We start from the raw sequence: 16,026 nt of genomic DNA, 5'->3' as shown, positions 1-16,026 counted from the left end.
CAATTGACTCCCTCAGTTTCTAGCAGATCCCAAAAGACTTCTACCAAGCAGCCCATTAAAATAGCCATACCTTCAATGTCAAGCTTAGCAGAGGTTTGGTCAGTACCACAGTCACAAGTGTACTGTCCAATGTCTTTCTTCAAAGCTTTCTTGAGAATAAGGATTCTCTTTTTGCCGTCAGCCTTAATAACAACATTCTTTGATGCAGTAATTGGCTTGCCATCCTTCATCCATTTCACTGGGGCATCTGCTTTGCTGATTTCACATTGTAAGATTACTTCATCTTTCTCCACAGCAGTGTAATCCTGCAGCTTCCCAGTGAAATAAGGGTCTCCCTCTGCAAGCAAAAGTTAAGATATATTTCAGTCTGAAGTTTTAGTCTCCTAGAAAGAACAACTCATTTCTACCATAAAATATATTTCCTGTTTATATCCCACAAGAAGGATTATAGTCCTTTTTCACAGTTCTGTTACAAAAAAGAAAACAATAAATTATTCAGGGAATTACTAATATTTCTGACAACATTCTTTTGATGCTCTAGGAGTTTTAGAGCACTGCTTTAAGTATGTACTTACTAACTTTGCAACTTTGCAATGTTGCATGAAACTTTAAAGTTATTGTAATCATCCTTCGTGAATAGGTAAATGGAGACTCAAGGAAGAAAAAAAAAGGTTAGATTTTCAAAATCATAATTTAGATTTAGGCCAACCCCAAGACCTTCTGATTACTGATTTTTATTAATAAAACTCTTCTGATAATATACATCAGGTAAATTTTTTGGAGTATTCTTACCAAGAACAGTGAGTTTAGCTTCTGAGGATTTGCCCATAGCTTCCACTTTTATCTGAGAAGTATCATCAATAGTAAGATCTTTGATTGTGAGTGTATGGAATTTGCCATCATCTGTCATTGAAACCACTTTGCTGGTATGTAATCGTTGGTCATTCTTGAACCAGACCACAGTGATATTTTCATGGGAGAGTTCCACAGTGAACTCTGCAGTTTCTCGCTCCTTCTTTGTTACATCCTTGAGAGGAGTGATGAATTTCAGGCGGATACCTATAACAACAAAACGTGTCATAATGTTATCAATAGAAACTATGCAAGTATATGATGCAAAACTTTCCTAGAAAGACAAAGTCTAACAAACCTTCAATAATTAGCTTGGCACTTGTCCTTTTATCCTCAGCTTCAAATGTGTATTTTACTTCATCCTCAAAGGCAACAGATTTAATAATCAGAGCATGCTTTGTTCCGTCTGAAATGATTTCAAATCTTTCATCAGGAGTGATCTCTTCTGTTCCTTTCAACCAGCGGAAAGTCTTGGGCTCTCTGGATACCTCACATTCAAACTTAGCTTCATCCTTCTCAAAGACCTTCACATCACTTAGCGGAGTGATGAAGATAAGAGGCAGTTCTGAAATCAAAGAAGAGCTTTTTCACATCAGTTCATACAGTGCTTTCTGACACTAGATTTGTTCTGATGCCCTGAAATACACATGGAAATGTTGGCCAAGTGCAGACTGTACCTTTCACTTTCAGATTCGCAGCACTTTTAGCATTGGCAGCTTGGAAAGACACTTCTCCAGTCATATCAAGTTTGCAGTTATGAAGGACAAGAATATGCTTCTTCCCATCTTCAATGATTTCACAGTCCTGGTGATAAAGAAACACACACATCCCACCACAAATATTAATATTCTAAGAAACCACTAAGAAAACACTATTATTAATCATGTTTTTCTACTGGAAATGATGGTCTAAAAATAAAGAAGAATTCTTACAGGTGAAGGTGTTAGGGTTTCTCCTTTTAGCTTCCATACAGGATGGACATCAGGCTCAGAAATTTCAATTTCAAAGCGTGCTGTTTCACCAACAAATACTTCCACTCCATACAGGGGGCGCTCCACTTTAATTAAGCGAGCTAAAAAAAAATAAATCAAAAGTTTGCATCTGTTTACTCACAAATTGTATAGCATAGAAATGTAATATTGGAAAGCACCTTAAGTCTCTCCCTAGTCTACAGCCTCCTTCTATGTCTGAAAATGTAGTTATTTCTGGAAAGAATATTTTTCCTAATAATTTAGCCAGATGCCTGTTATAGTGAACAAAACTGTTTTTATTTCCTGACGGTAACTGGACAGAGAGAGTAACTGTCTCCAGTTAAATCTAGATATTTCAGCCATTCATCATAACAGCATGCTTTTCACAGGTACATGTTTGGTCTTGCTTTCTGGAGAGTGTCTGTCTGTCTACACTGGCTTACAAAGGTTTTGCTATTTTCCCTTAGTGCAGACATGATTACTTACACTCCACGCTGATATTGGCACTTGTCTTGTCGGTTCCACAGTCACACTCATAAACACCTTTGTCACTCTCTGCAGCTTTCTTGATCTTCAGGATGCGGCGCAAGCCATCCGTTTTTATGGAAATTCTGTTGGAAGCTATTAGTTCTTCACCATCTTTGTACCATTTTACTGGCACATCTTTGCTAAGTTCACACTCCAGAGTAATATCATCTTTCTCTACAGCACTGTAGTCTTGTAATTTGACAGTGAAATATGGATCGGCCTCTACAAATGTCATAGTGGATAAGATATATTAGTTATACAAATATACTAAAATGTCAATATTTTGTCACTTGCTACTTATAAAAAGGGTTAATATTTATTCTATAGCAGATTTTAAATTATTTTTGTAATTACCTAAGACTTTCAGGTTGGCTTGTGTGTTCAAGTCCTTGACTACGGCCTTTATTTCTGAGATATCATCAAGCGTTACTTCTCTCATTTCTAGTTTATGAACTTTGCCTTCTGAAGTAATCAAAACTGTTCTGCTTGTGTGAAGTCTCTTGTCATTTTTGAACCATTTCACAGGCATGTCTTCATGAGAAAGCTCAAACTGAAAGTGGGCTGTTTCCCCCTCTTTCACTGTTTGATCCTGCAGAGGTGATATGAACTTCAGCCTCACACCTGTAATGCAGACACATAAATACAATCAGAAAAAAGGCTAATGTAGTCCTGAAAAATATATTCTTTATATATTTTTTGTTGTTGTTTTGTTCATGAGAAAATACTTGCCTTCCACAAACAGTCTTGCTGTGCTCTTTTTGCCATCAACTTCAGCAGTGTATTCTCCCTCATCATCAAACTGTGAATCATTGATAACAAGAATGTGCTTCTTTCCATCTGCAATGATGTCAAATTTTTCTCCAACCTTGATTATATCAGTGCCCTTAGACCATATAACATTGGCCTCTCTGGTAAGGACACATTCAAACCTTGCTTGGCGCTTCTCAGGAACAGTGACATCTTTCAGGGGCACAGCAAAGTCCAATTCGATTTCTGGAAGCAAAAGACAACACAGCATTTGTAACGAGCTCCATGTGAACTCTGTCTAAGCTGGTGTCACACCCTGCGGGAAATTGTACCTTTTACTGTCAGGATGGCCGTAGTGACAGCGTTCAGGGCCTGGTAAAGGACTTCGCCAGCTTGCTCTAACTTGACTTTGTGTAAGGTTAGGAAACGTTTTCCTCCTTCAGCTTTGATTTCACACGTCTGGAGAGATGACAGACTTGGTTAAATACAAATACCAACATAATGCAAATGCCTGGCTTCTATGTGCTTTCAATAAAGTGATTTTCATAAACATTGTATACACAGTAAAGAACCAGGTAGGAAGAATGAAATTGCTTTTCAAGGAAAGTTAATACTTTGACTCAATAATTAAAATATGGAATACATTTCTTCAGCATTCCACAGAATTCTTCAGAATGTCAGAATCATTCCCACAATGCATGTAGGATATTTCTATTATTGCTTGAATTATGTGCTGTAATACCTTAAGAAAATGAAGGCCTTCAAAACTTAGCTTTTATAAAATATAATCCTTACTTAGAGAATCAGTTTTTTTGAATCATATATTCTGGACTGAGTGACAATGACAAGTCTTAACATAAAGATAAGATTCAAGGAAATTGTTCACAGTATTTAATTTAAATAAATTGTGTTTTAAAACTCAAGGATGCTTACAGGCGAAGGTCTCAGGACTTCTCCTTTCAGCTTCCATTCACCAGGAATATCATCTTCAGATATTTCTGTATCAAAGCTTGCTGTTTCCTTCTCATAAACTGTAACATCCTCCAATGGCTTCAGAAGCTCAACTTCACGTTCTACAATGCACAAATAAACACATGTATTATTAGATCAAGTTTTGATAGAGCTTTAATAATAATTCAGGTTACCTTTAATGTTTTATTTAGATGTTTTTCAACACTGGCCTACAAGATGATTAAATATAATCCAAATAAAAGCTTCCTTACCACCAAGGGTCAGTTTAGCTGGGTATCTGCGACCTTCAACTTCCACTGCATATTCTCCAATATCAGCAGGACCAGCATTCTTGATTTTCAGGAAAATTTTATTTCCTTCTTTCAAGATTTCTGTCTTGTCAGTGGGTTCAGCAGGGATTTCCTCATCTCCTTTGAACCATTTAATGTTTGGTGTATCCTTGACAATGTCACAGCTGAAAGTAGCTGTTCCTTTTGGTTTAACATGCTGGTCTCTTATGGGTTTTACTAACCAGTCCCTTATAACTTCTGCATGACAAAAAGTTACACAAGAAAACAGCTTAGCAGACTTTTTTTACAAACAGATGTGTCATAAAAAAGAATAAAGAGAACTAAGAGATTTTGTACTACAACAAGCTTTTAATAGCTGTAAAAATCTTATCTGTCCACTTATACTGTAAGACAATGAGAAAAGGTTTTCATAATTTTGAAGCAGCCCAAATATCCTCGAGAGAAAAAAGAACATGATTTTTGTTACTTACCTACCACCTTAACACAAGATGAGCATGACAGTTCAGAGTCTTCCACGGTAACAGTGTAAGTGCCAGCATCAGAATCATCTGAATCCGTGACTGTGAGGGAATGTGACAAACCAATAACACCCAGAGCAAACTTCCCAGGCTTGGCTTTGATGATTTTACCATCCTTTCTCCAGACCACATTTCTTTCTTTGTTAAGCTCACATGTTAAGTACAGTGGCTGGGTTTTAATGACAGTCACTTCTTCTTCAAGAGTTTTCACAAATCGCACTGGGAGTTCTGTGGGAAACAAATTATTTTGATTTGCCTCCTTTATACATTGAACATGTGATGCAGAAATACCTTATATAATATGTGTAGTGATCAAGGGAAACAAAAGTATGCATCTACCAACTACGGTAAAATTACAAAGCACCAGTTCTAGTTTGAGGAGTGGCTAGCCTATTGATATATTTGAAACAGGGAATAAATACCTTCAACAATAAGTTTGGCTGTAGAGGTCTTCTCTTTGTTCCCCAGTTTTAAGACACAAGTATATTCACCAGCATCAGACAGCTGGACATCAATAATATGCAGCTTCCTATCTTTGCCATCAGCAATAAACTTGTGTTTTGGACTCTCTCGGATATTGCTTCCATCCTTCATCCAGCTGGTAATTGCAGTGGATGGTGAAATTAGGACTTCAAAGATTGCAGAAGACCCAACAGACTCAGCTTCCTTTAGCACTATATCTTTCATCTCCTTGACAAACTTCAGCGGTACAGCCTTGAGTTGGTAAGTAAATGGAGGCTCTTCAGGAGGTTTTTCACCACCACTGCCTGGCCTGAGTTTTCTTCTTTCTGCATCTGCTGGTGAAGGTGTCTTCTTGGCTGTAATTCAGATTCAGAAATTAATAAACTAATCTTGATTAATTGCTTTTGATTGTAGGCTGTGCTGATTTTGTTGGGGGAGATTTAACAGTCTTCTAAGTAGCTAGTATGGGGCTATGTTTTGGATTTGTGTTGAAAGCAGTCTTAATAATACAGAGATATTTTGGTGATTGCTGAGAGGCTCTTGCAGAGCCAAGGCCTTTTCTGCTTCTCATACAGCCCCACCACTGAGAAGGCTGGGAGCTCACAAGAAATTGGGAAGTGATACAGCCAAGAAAGCTGATCCCAACTGACCAAAGTGATATCCTACACCATACGGTGTTATGTTCAGTATATAAAGTGGGGAAAGAAGAAGGTGGGGGGAGGAGGGGGACATTCAGAGTTATGACATTTGCCCTTCAAGGGATGGAAGGACATCCTGCCATCTTGCATATGGATGAATATCCCATATTATATCCCATGAATATCCCATATCCCATGAGCATATCCCTGCTCATGGGAAGCAGTGAGTGAATTCCTTACCTTGCTTTGCTTATGTGCTCTGCTTTTGCTTAATCTGTGAGTTTTCTCACTTTTACCCTTCTTATTCTTTCCTCCTTCCCACCATAAGGGAGTGAGTGACCTGCTGTATGGGGCCTGATTGCTAGCTGGAGCTAGGCCATGACAAGGTATTGCTTGTAATATCCTACCTTTGACTGGACTGATGCCCTTCGGAGATTCTTCTTTTGGTGGCTTGGCCTCTGAAGTAGAACAGCAAGATTATTAGAAAGGTAGTTAAATAAACATACTTACTAAAACTAAGACAAGTATTTATTTTATGTATCCGATTTTTTCTTTTTTTAGTTACCTACATGTAAAAGGGGAGGAAAGGATATAAATATATCTCTATTTTTATAGCGTGTATACTGTCTATATCTCAATAGTAAGTTCAATATCCTGAAGTATGGGAATGACCTATTCAGCAGCAGAGCCTAACAGGCAACTTAAAAGATCCTATTTCCTTATTGTGGTGTCCTCCCCATAATTTGTAAAATGCTGTCATTCCTTGACAAAATAGTTTAAGTGCCTATTAAAATTATATAAGGTTGTCCTTTTTTTAAAAAACTGACACACTTTTACTAATGAACACCACAAAAATATAAGCTGTGTAAATTAAATATATGTTTCAGGACAATGCAGTACTTTTACAAGTGAGGAATGTCCTGTTAGTAACCTAATTTGTGATGAATCATCCCAGACTTTTGAGAATATTACCTGTGCTATGAGGCCTCTGGTTACCTTTTTGTGACAGGAAATATGAAAGATACTTTTAATGGGAGAATGATATGAATGAAATGCTGGACAGATTTTGTTGCAGTGGATGGAAAAATGAATACTAGAAAAAAAGTGTGAGCTTTCCTAAGAAGACAATGGCACACAGAACAATTCATGAAGTATCAGAAAAGTGTAAGACTAAGACAATGAACAGTGATCACACAGCTGTGTGTACAGACAGGTAAGACAAACATGTGAAGAGTGGCTGAATGCCAGTAAAGCCAGCTGACAGACTTGATGGAATTGCAAATGGTGTTACTAAAACACAGTGGCAGGTGGCAGTCTCCTGAAGCAAATGGTACAAGCACTTCGTGGAAGAATTTGGCATCAGTCTTCCTCACCTCGCTTTGCATGAGACTTTGCTGGAACATCCAGAACCTCACGTGATTCTCCAGGTGCATCCAAATCCTTATTTTCACTCTCAAGTCTAGTGGCCTGCTCAGTCAGGTGAGCAGGTTCAGATTTCTGGTATTCTTTCTCTCCTTCTGCTTTCTTTGAAGTTATTACCTTACCTATGCTTGAGGAATGAGTATCTTCTCCATCTGCAAGGATCCTTTTGCTTGATGATACTTTGTCTATGAGCGTTCCCTTCTCTTTTTTCACGGTACCAGATGTGCTTTTTCCAATGCCATGTTCAGGTGATGCTTTTTCATCTGATATATCTTCTGTAGATTGCTTTTCTTCAATTTTACCTTTTCCGCTTCTGTTAGCCAGAGTTTCTTTATGTTCATCCTGAATGGTATGAACTTCTTGAATTTGTTTTTCATCTTGACTTTGCGGTGGCTGAATAGCAACCTTCTTTACTGACTCAGATATGATTCCCTTTTGATGTTCTCCTGTGGAAACTTCACTTTCCATTCCTCCTGTAATCACTGTATCAAATTCTTTTTCCACTGGCAGACTTTCAGGGGCATTTGACAGCCTAATTTTGTCTTTTTTTAGGTGGGTGCTGAAGATAGTTTTTTCTTCCTTCTCTGGTAAAATCTTCTTGCCTGTCTTTTTATCACTTAGGAGTCCTTTCTCAGTCAACAATTGTCCTAAACCCTCCTCATAATGAGCTTCTTTCTCTGTAGAGCATTTTTCTCTTGCTTTAATTTCTACTACTTCTGACTTAAGAACAGATGGTTTAAAGATGGTGTGAGGTTTTTCTCCAGGAACCTCCTCATCTTCAGTGGGGTGTTCTAGGTCAACATCTTTTCTCAATCCTGGCTGAGCCTCCTCAGACAGGTCTAAGGAATGTACTTCTGCTGATGTAAAATCCAGATTCTTACCTTTCTCATCATCTTGAATATCTTCCATTTTCTTTGCTTCTTTGTTACGAATCTTATCTATAGGAATTACAGGTACTGTGCTACCAGATTGCTTCAGCCTCTGAATTTTACTTTGTATGCCATGTCCCTTCGTGGATTCTCCAAGAGGAATTTCAACTTTCTCTGGAGTAAAACCTCCTCTCTCATTTTCATTTCTAAGCTGAGAAGTTTCAGCTATGTCTGCCTCTATGATATCCTGTACAAATGAAGTTTTATCCTTAATAAGAAATTTTTCAGGTTGCAAACCTTTTTTTGATTTTTTCTCTTTTCCTAGAAGTCCTTTCTGGTCCCTAGGATGATCTGGCTTTCTGGGTTTAGGTACACAAGTTGACTGAATTTCTTCTTTTTCATGGCTGGGAATCTCTCCTTCATGAAGAACACTAAGCTTTTCAGAGACCTTCTCTATGGCATCCTCCTTATGAACAAGCAATTTAATTTCATCTTCCTTTTCTTCTCCAGAATCTCTTTCCACATGTTCAGATGTTATAGAAATCAATTTCACTTCCTCATCATGTAGTGGTAGTTCCTCCTTTGTGTAAGTAATGTGATCCATTTCAACTTTTAATTTCTCACCTGTAAGAGTAGTCTTTCCTGAAACTACAGGCATCATTTCTGGCTCCTCTTCCTCAGAAGCCAGGACAAAATATTTAAGAGATACTTTCTCCTGTTCCTCTGTCTCTGAATTCAGTATTCCACCACCTGTTTCCAGTGAGATTTTATACTCAAGTGGCTCTATGGCCGGAACTGTCTCCTTAGGACTCACTTTCTCTTTTACATGCAAGCTTTTTTCAACTGCAATCTTCTTCAACACAATTGACTCAGACTTTTCTTCTTCCACTGGGGGCATTTTATCTCTATGTGTTAGTACAGATGGTGCATCAGGCTTTTCTGCAGCTACAAAGGTTTCATAGGTAATTTAAAGAGTAAAAATCCATAAGAATAAGAATCAGGAACAATACATTTAAGACAAATTTTACAAATATACCTGAAATAAAATGAACATAGAACACTTCTTCTCTACACAACAGAAACTTAAAACACAACCACAAAAGAAAGGTAAGAACAGCATACATGAACAGAAAACATAAGTAAACCACTCTTAGTAGTGTCTCATTAGACCACCAGTTTAAATCCAGTGTAGGTTAAAAGTAGTAGAAATGACAGCTAACTCGTCACTGACACAAAATAGGTTAATTGTGCCACTGCAGACTACATCACCAGATCAATGGCTAAGAGACATTAATAATTTGGCTTCTCAAATGCCCAAGATCTGAGCTCTACTGCAACATGAAGCCCTCTGAATGGTGGGCAAGCAGAATGGTCATCAGCTCTGCTGGTGGAGCACAGTGTTTCACTTCTCTGAGTGTTTCAGAGGAAATGGAACCATCCCAGCTCTTGTTTTTTTCACAGCAGGCTTTGTTCCAGGGTCCTAAGCACAGCAGTCAGAAGTAGCAAGACTCTAATTCCTCAACATCACTGTCAGTTTTTCTCAGGGCTTCAATGACAAATCAAAAGCAGGAAACCAAACAACACAACAATTATTTAGAAGCATGTAACTTCTCTTTTTCTACACAGAAAATACAAGACGCAATTCACATAACACATATCAGGACATGAGGAACATCAAGAAAACAACAAAATACGCAAATTTCATAGTAGGACAACAAATAAAGGCACACATATTACTGTCCAGACAAAAGAGCACAGATTTGTCTCCACAGTATACCAGTTTTTGCTTTAAATTAGGTGACAGTATCTAGAATAACAAATCCTTGAATAGGACTTCAAATCTTCCTATAATGAATGAGTTATTGTACAGCTCTTCCCTCTTTTAATACTGAAGGTATTTATGTATGTCAGAGAAAAACCTTCTAAATAGCATAGAATACATATAAATACCTGCTTTCTTTCCAACAACTGGAGCTGTCACTGGAGCAGTAACAGTGGGTTCTTCAGCTGGTTTTGGAGATTTTAGAGCTGCATGGGAGAAAAAAGTTTCAATACATTACTTTAAGTATGATATTCTTTAAAATGTTTTGTAGGTGGTAGGAAAGTTCTATTCTTCTTAATTCTAAAGGCCTTTGTGTGGACACTTTTAGTATTCTGCTGCACAAGGTGCTGAATTATGTCGTCAAAGATGTGCTTTTGCCAAGAAAGGTTGGACCAGATTACCCGTGAAGTCACCTTCCAACCTGGTATTCTATGATTCTATGAACGTCCTTTTAGTCAGATATCCTTGAGTGGAAAATACTAGACACACAAGAAAGGCTTCACCAGTATTCACAACTAAAGAATTCTTACCTACTACAGGTTTAGGTTCAGGCCCAGGAACTGGGACAGATGCTTGCTTAGTTTCTGCCATTTCAAACACAGAAATTACAAGTAGGTTAGTTTACATTTTTTTGCAAACACATTGAGCATTAGAAGTTAGGATAAACAACACACAGAGAGCTAAATGAAGACAGAATTCATTGGTTTCTATTTTATTTTGCCAAAAAGTAAGAAATTACCTTGAGATTAACTCTTGTAAAGCAAGATTGTAAACAATGAAAAAAGATGGCTTTTTCAAGCATTGAAGAATAAAGACAACAAGAAATCCAGAAGACTGCAAAATGGTTAATGAGGACACAGTAGTCATGACAGACTGGAGGACGGTAATGCACTATGTTAATATAGCATGATATTCAGCATTGAATATTGTTTAGTTGCTGCAGTAAGGAAAAAGAGCACAACACATCTGTACCTTTTGTTGGTTCAAGCACAGGTTTCTCCTCTTTTTTTATGGCAGGTATCTCAGTTTTCTTTGTAGGAATTTCTGGGACTTTAAAATAATATTTTTATTTTGTAAGATATATTAAAACACCTTAAATCCCTAAATAGAATACCCTCAAGTGTATTTAAAAGTTTTCATTGTTTTTACATGTAAACAGTTTCAGATGTTCATAAGGTTTAGGAACATACATTTCTTAAAGTAAGATTTGAGTAAATTAGAAACTATAAATGGGCAAAGGACACATATTTGTAAAATGTTACCTAAAAATGGTTGGATTAACTGTTTTGCTGTAGTTATATTTTTATCAGTATTATATAAAATATTTTTAAAGCTCTTTTCTATGCACAATGAAGACTGAGAAACAATCCCAAAATACAAAATTTAGACCCAAATGTGAATGTCAAACTTGGTTGTGCATCCAGGCAAGACTTAAACTGCACAATTAGGCCAATGTAAGCTATCTTCTAAGACACCAGTTTCATTCCTGAACTTAAGAAAACACTACTTAATAGTAGGATTAAAAAAAAAATATATATTTCAATATATATATTTGATAGCAATCTAGTACCTTCAGATTTCTTAATTTTTTCTATTGGTGTAGGTACTGGTTTAACTTCTGGTTTAGGCTCTTTGTCTGGTTTAGGTTCTTCCTCTTCAGGTTTCTTTTTAAGAACTTCAAAAGAAAAGAAATCTTAGTTTTTAAAGCACAGGCAAACAAAAGAATAAGACATTGAACAAGACAAAGATTAAAACACCAATCATAAAGAAACCAGAAAATAATATATATAGCTCAATAGAAAGGGAAGATTTGTGTAACTATTCAAGATACTATTCTGGAAGTAATTTAAAATTCAAGTCATCTAAGGAAAAAAGACATTTATATTAAGAGCAGTCCATTTGAGAGAAAAGATTTTAATTTTTTTTAAATGCAATTTTAATGTAAATTCTCAAGTATTGTATTTGGAGAGCTCAAATTTATATAATGTCTGTTTTCCATTTTATTGATTTCACTTGATTTTGTCCTCTCAGTTCTCTGTCTTGGGTACATAATGACACTCTTATCTGAAAAATGGAGTATTATATTTTTTATGTTGTCTGAAATTTAAAGGTACAAGGCACACAAGCATGAATCATCCCTCTGTGGTATTTCAAAGAGAACTGGAGTTGATGCTTCATCTTTCTAAGCAACAGTTGAGCACAAAATGATTCAGAATGCTCCAGACTTTGCAGGAAATGGGATGATGTCCAAGAGTACCATGGGGTTCTGTGATCTCTGTGGTACTTCTAAGAAAACCACAAAAGAGAATACATAGACTACACATGTAACTTTAATAACATTTACACTGTGGGCAGTGGAAGACTCTCAAGTCTAATATAGAGATAAGAAAAACAGAGCAGAGAGAGATAGGGAACTAGATTTTCATTGTTCTGCTCTGTTTTCATTACAGATCCTTGGCATCTGAGAGACTTTCAGGCTACCCCCTTCCTCCCTGCAACTACAACTGCTTTTCCCAAGAAACAGACATCAGATAGATTTATGCTGATCAGTCTTAAAATGCTGGGTTTTTAAAAAAAGAGCCAAGTTACTATACCTCTTTTCAAAACAACTTCTTCTTTTGGTGGGGGAGTAGGCTCAGGAATTACTTTGCGAGGTTTCTTTACAAGTCCAGGCACTTAAAAGAATATTATTCCAGATTTTATTATAGGTTCATAACAGCAGTAAGAGTTAACCAACAGCTAGCATGTCCAAACACACAAATCAAATACTAGTCCACTACTGAATATTAAAATCAAAGGTTAAACTGTTGCTATTGAAGCCAATAGTTTTAATACATTTTCTATATAATTTGCAAGCAGCTGTCATCTAAGCTTATGTATAAAGAGAAAGTTTTCATACAAATCAACAGAAGAGAAGTATGGTTTCAGAAAACTATAAAGGTTGTGTATTCAAGAGTAATCATCATTATAACATTTTTATTTCCTTGTACTCTTTCACTACAGGCTTATGTTACATATCTATTCTTAAGAACTGTCTGTCTGTGATATTTGTAAGGATCCACTTTAATCTCTAAGCTTGGAACAGCATTAAGAAGGAACGTCCACTGCTTAGCTTATCTTAAACTCCAGTACATATGAATAATATAAAGGCATACCTGTGAAGTGGCTGGCTCAATACATTAGTCATTCCCTTCTCTAAAAAGTGTCCTCTCACAAAAATAAGTTACATTTCAGAAAAATAATAAACTAAGTATGTTGAAACAATGGTGTATACATTTAAAGAGCATTTTATTTTTTATTTGTATCTAAGCAGAAAACCAAAGTGAGCACCTACACAAGTAATAAAACTCATAAAAAACTCACTTTTCTGTGTTTCTGTCTTTTACATCTCACAGATTGCATGATGTATGATTAAAGTGAACATAAATATAACACAAACACATATGCCCACAATGGGGATGCATGTTGAGCATAATCCAACATAGACAGTGTTTTGATATATTTGGGCAAATTAAACAAGAAGATACTAAGAACTACAACTTTGGGGTCATGAGAGGTTTATTTTAAGCTAGATCCTTATATTAGCTAGGTACCTTTAGCAGGTGGAGGTTCCAATTTCGGAGGCTCACCAGGTTTTGCAGCCACAACTTTCTTCCTTGCCTCAGGAGCTTTAAAGAAAATTATTTGAATTTTACAACACATATTAGACTCCAAAAAGAAAGGAGTTTTCTGAAAAATCCAAACACCTCATTAATAGTATTGATGTAAAAGAAGGAGAAAAGCTGCAAAGCTAAGATCCTTGCTGATTAACTGTTTAGAAAAAGTCAGATGGTCTGTAGGAAGCACAATTGATCTGAAACCCGTGATCATATAACACCAGCAAATTATTGCTGGGGATTCTTTTCATTTGTAAGAATATGTTAAAGAGAGAAGAATTATGTTAAGGATAGAAGAATGTGTTAAGTTGATTAAAATGGTTTTAATAATTTTTTTACCTGTAATAATTGAAAAGAACCCATGTAAACACGATAAAAAATTATGATGGACTGAGCATTAGTGAGGTGCATCATTAAAATACAGTATATTAGAAAAGAAATAAAAAAGACAGAAAATTATAGTCTAAAAGCATGCTTTTCAAGGTTCATCAGTATAATTTTAAAAGATTGAGTTTCCACCATTATTTATGGCTTCAGATGATTATACCTTTAAGTAGATCTTTTGCCAGTTTAATATCTTCTGTTGGAGCAGGTGGCGGTGGTGGCTTTCGCTTTTCAGGAATCTTCTTTTCAGGTTGTGGCACTTTAAATAACATTAGGTAGGTTTAGAATAAATTTCCTATGATGGTGGCTATGAGAAGAGCAGTACAAACCTAAAGACCACCATTTTCCATTTCCAGTGAAGCCAGTGAAAAAATGTTATTGAATTAAATGGAAGCATGAAAGAGCCTTAGGTTACTGCTTCGAGGCATGCACACAACACAAATATCCAAGTTGACTTTAAAAAGCATGTTAATAACATGAGAACAAAAGTAGAAAACAAATGATGGGAAGACTCTTGTGGACAAGAAACAAAATCAAAGCATTTAAAATAATCTTCAGGTTGTACTTAGAGTTAAATGATCAGAAAAACTTCCAGAACACAACAATGGAAGAATCACAGAAAGACCTACAACACAGAGGTGACCTACAAGACACAGGCACACGTGTGAAAAATGAGAGAGCAAGAAAAATCTGCACATGATGATGATGATGATGCAAGAAAGGTGTGTGGCAACCTCTAGGGAAGTACTTTATCTACCTTCAACTGGTAAGGCTTCTTCAACTTCTACAGCTGGAATTTCTTCTGCTTCTTCAGGCTCAATCTCCTTTATGATTTCATATTCTTTAAAGAATATTGACAACTGGTGTAAGTTTTCAATTATAAGATTGTTTCACATGAACAGTTATACAGATATAACTAAAATCTACTTCAACAGACACAGACAAATACATGTTAGGATAAGTAATCATTCTATCTGTTACCTTTGCAGTTAATGCAAGATTTTGAAAACCATTTTCTTTCTAAGCATATGTGAAGCTTGTATGATGGTCAGAATGTTTTATGTATAAAATATAAGCTAAACATTAAATTTGTGGATGAGTTATCATAACAGGAAAGAATAAAAATGTCAATGCTCTCAATTAATTCAAGATTATAACAGCAACATAAATAATAACTTTTGAGAGTCTCCAATTTAGTGGGAATTTAATATTACCTTAAAAAGAGACATATGCTGTGCAGGAGCATATATTTTACTTCCAAATATGAAGATACACAAACGGATACAAGAAATATTGACGAGTATAATCTAAAATATGACGTGGACAACTTAACAAACATCACAACGGGAGAAAAAGGAAAATGTCTATGTTAAAGCTTATACTCAGAAGAACGGGACAAAGGATTGTTCTTAGAGTAAAATCTATGGTGGAACAAACCTTCACTTGGTAGTGATTCAGGTATTTTAGGAATAGGAACAGGTACTTTCTCCTCTGAGACAGGTTTCCTGGGTACCTCAGCCACTTAAAAAAAAAATTAGGTTTCTTTTATTTTTGTGTACATAAATGTACATATGACACATAAAAAGACAAAGACATCTAGCACATACAAAATCACAGTAACAGTGGCCATAACCATGAAAGACTGTGCTCCAGTCTTTCTCAAGGCAGGCTACATTCAACTGACAAATTTTATAGACTCAGTTATGAATAAGGAAAGGAGAGAGCATAGAAAACATTTATTCTCAGGAGATGCCTCCTGGCAATATGTACCTTTGGTTGGAGGAAGCTCTGGTTTTTCTAATTGTGGCTTTTTAGCTGGTGTAAGAGGCACTTTCTCTTCTGGGACAGTTCTCTCTTGCACTTCAGTTTCTTTGAAGATATTAGTAAATTTTCAT

General features: G+C 36.2%; 1 protein-coding gene across 24 annotated transcripts in view; it reads right to left on the bottom strand.

The window, feature by feature from the left end:
• Positions 1-16,026, bottom strand: part of TTN (titin) — a 238,116-nt gene that overhangs the window by 93,462 nt on the left and 128,628 nt on the right. For 19 of the 24 annotated variants that reach the window (XM_030952694.1, XM_030952707.1, XM_030952712.1 and 16 more), the window contains 25 exons: positions 15,902-16,000; positions 15,569-15,652; positions 14,889-14,972; positions 14,295-14,390; positions 13,685-13,759; positions 12,686-12,766; positions 11,662-11,766; positions 11,064-11,141; positions 10,622-10,675; positions 10,220-10,297; positions 7,352-9,214; positions 6,386-6,436; positions 5,301-5,696; positions 4,831-5,106; positions 4,322-4,597; positions 4,032-4,171; positions 3,431-3,557; positions 3,081-3,344; positions 2,706-2,972; positions 2,310-2,573; positions 1,785-1,924; positions 1,530-1,656; positions 1,151-1,417; positions 793-1,059; positions 71-337 (listed from right to left, as the gene is read on the bottom strand). In XM_030952694.1, coding sequence (XP_030808554.1) covers positions 71-337; positions 793-1,059; positions 1,151-1,417; positions 1,530-1,656; positions 1,785-1,924; positions 2,310-2,573; positions 2,706-2,972; positions 3,081-3,344; positions 3,431-3,557; positions 4,032-4,171; positions 4,322-4,597; positions 4,831-5,106; positions 5,301-5,696; positions 6,386-6,436; positions 7,352-9,214; positions 10,220-10,297; positions 10,622-10,675; positions 11,064-11,141; positions 11,662-11,766; positions 12,686-12,766; positions 13,685-13,759; positions 14,295-14,390; positions 14,889-14,972; positions 15,569-15,652; positions 15,902-16,000 — 5,826 coding nt within the window. The remainder of the gene's footprint in view (positions 1-70; positions 338-792; positions 1,060-1,150; positions 1,418-1,529; positions 1,657-1,784; positions 1,925-2,309; positions 2,574-2,705; positions 2,973-3,080; positions 3,345-3,430; positions 3,558-4,031; positions 4,172-4,321; positions 4,598-4,830; positions 5,107-5,300; positions 5,697-6,385; positions 6,437-7,351; positions 9,215-10,219; positions 10,298-10,621; positions 10,676-11,063; positions 11,142-11,661; positions 11,767-12,685; positions 12,767-13,684; positions 13,760-14,294; positions 14,391-14,888; positions 14,973-15,568; positions 15,653-15,901; positions 16,001-16,026) is intronic. The other 5 variants (XM_030952719.1, XM_030952714.1, XM_030952698.1 and 2 more) reach the window with 4 other exon arrangements.

This window comes from Camarhynchus parvulus, chromosome 7 (genome assembly GCF_901933205.1).
Source record: "Camarhynchus parvulus chromosome 7, STF_HiC, whole genome shotgun sequence".
Classification (NCBI taxonomy): Eukaryota; Metazoa; Chordata; class Aves; order Passeriformes; family Thraupidae; genus Camarhynchus; species Camarhynchus parvulus.
This window is presented reverse-complemented; position numbering and strand designations above follow the sequence as displayed.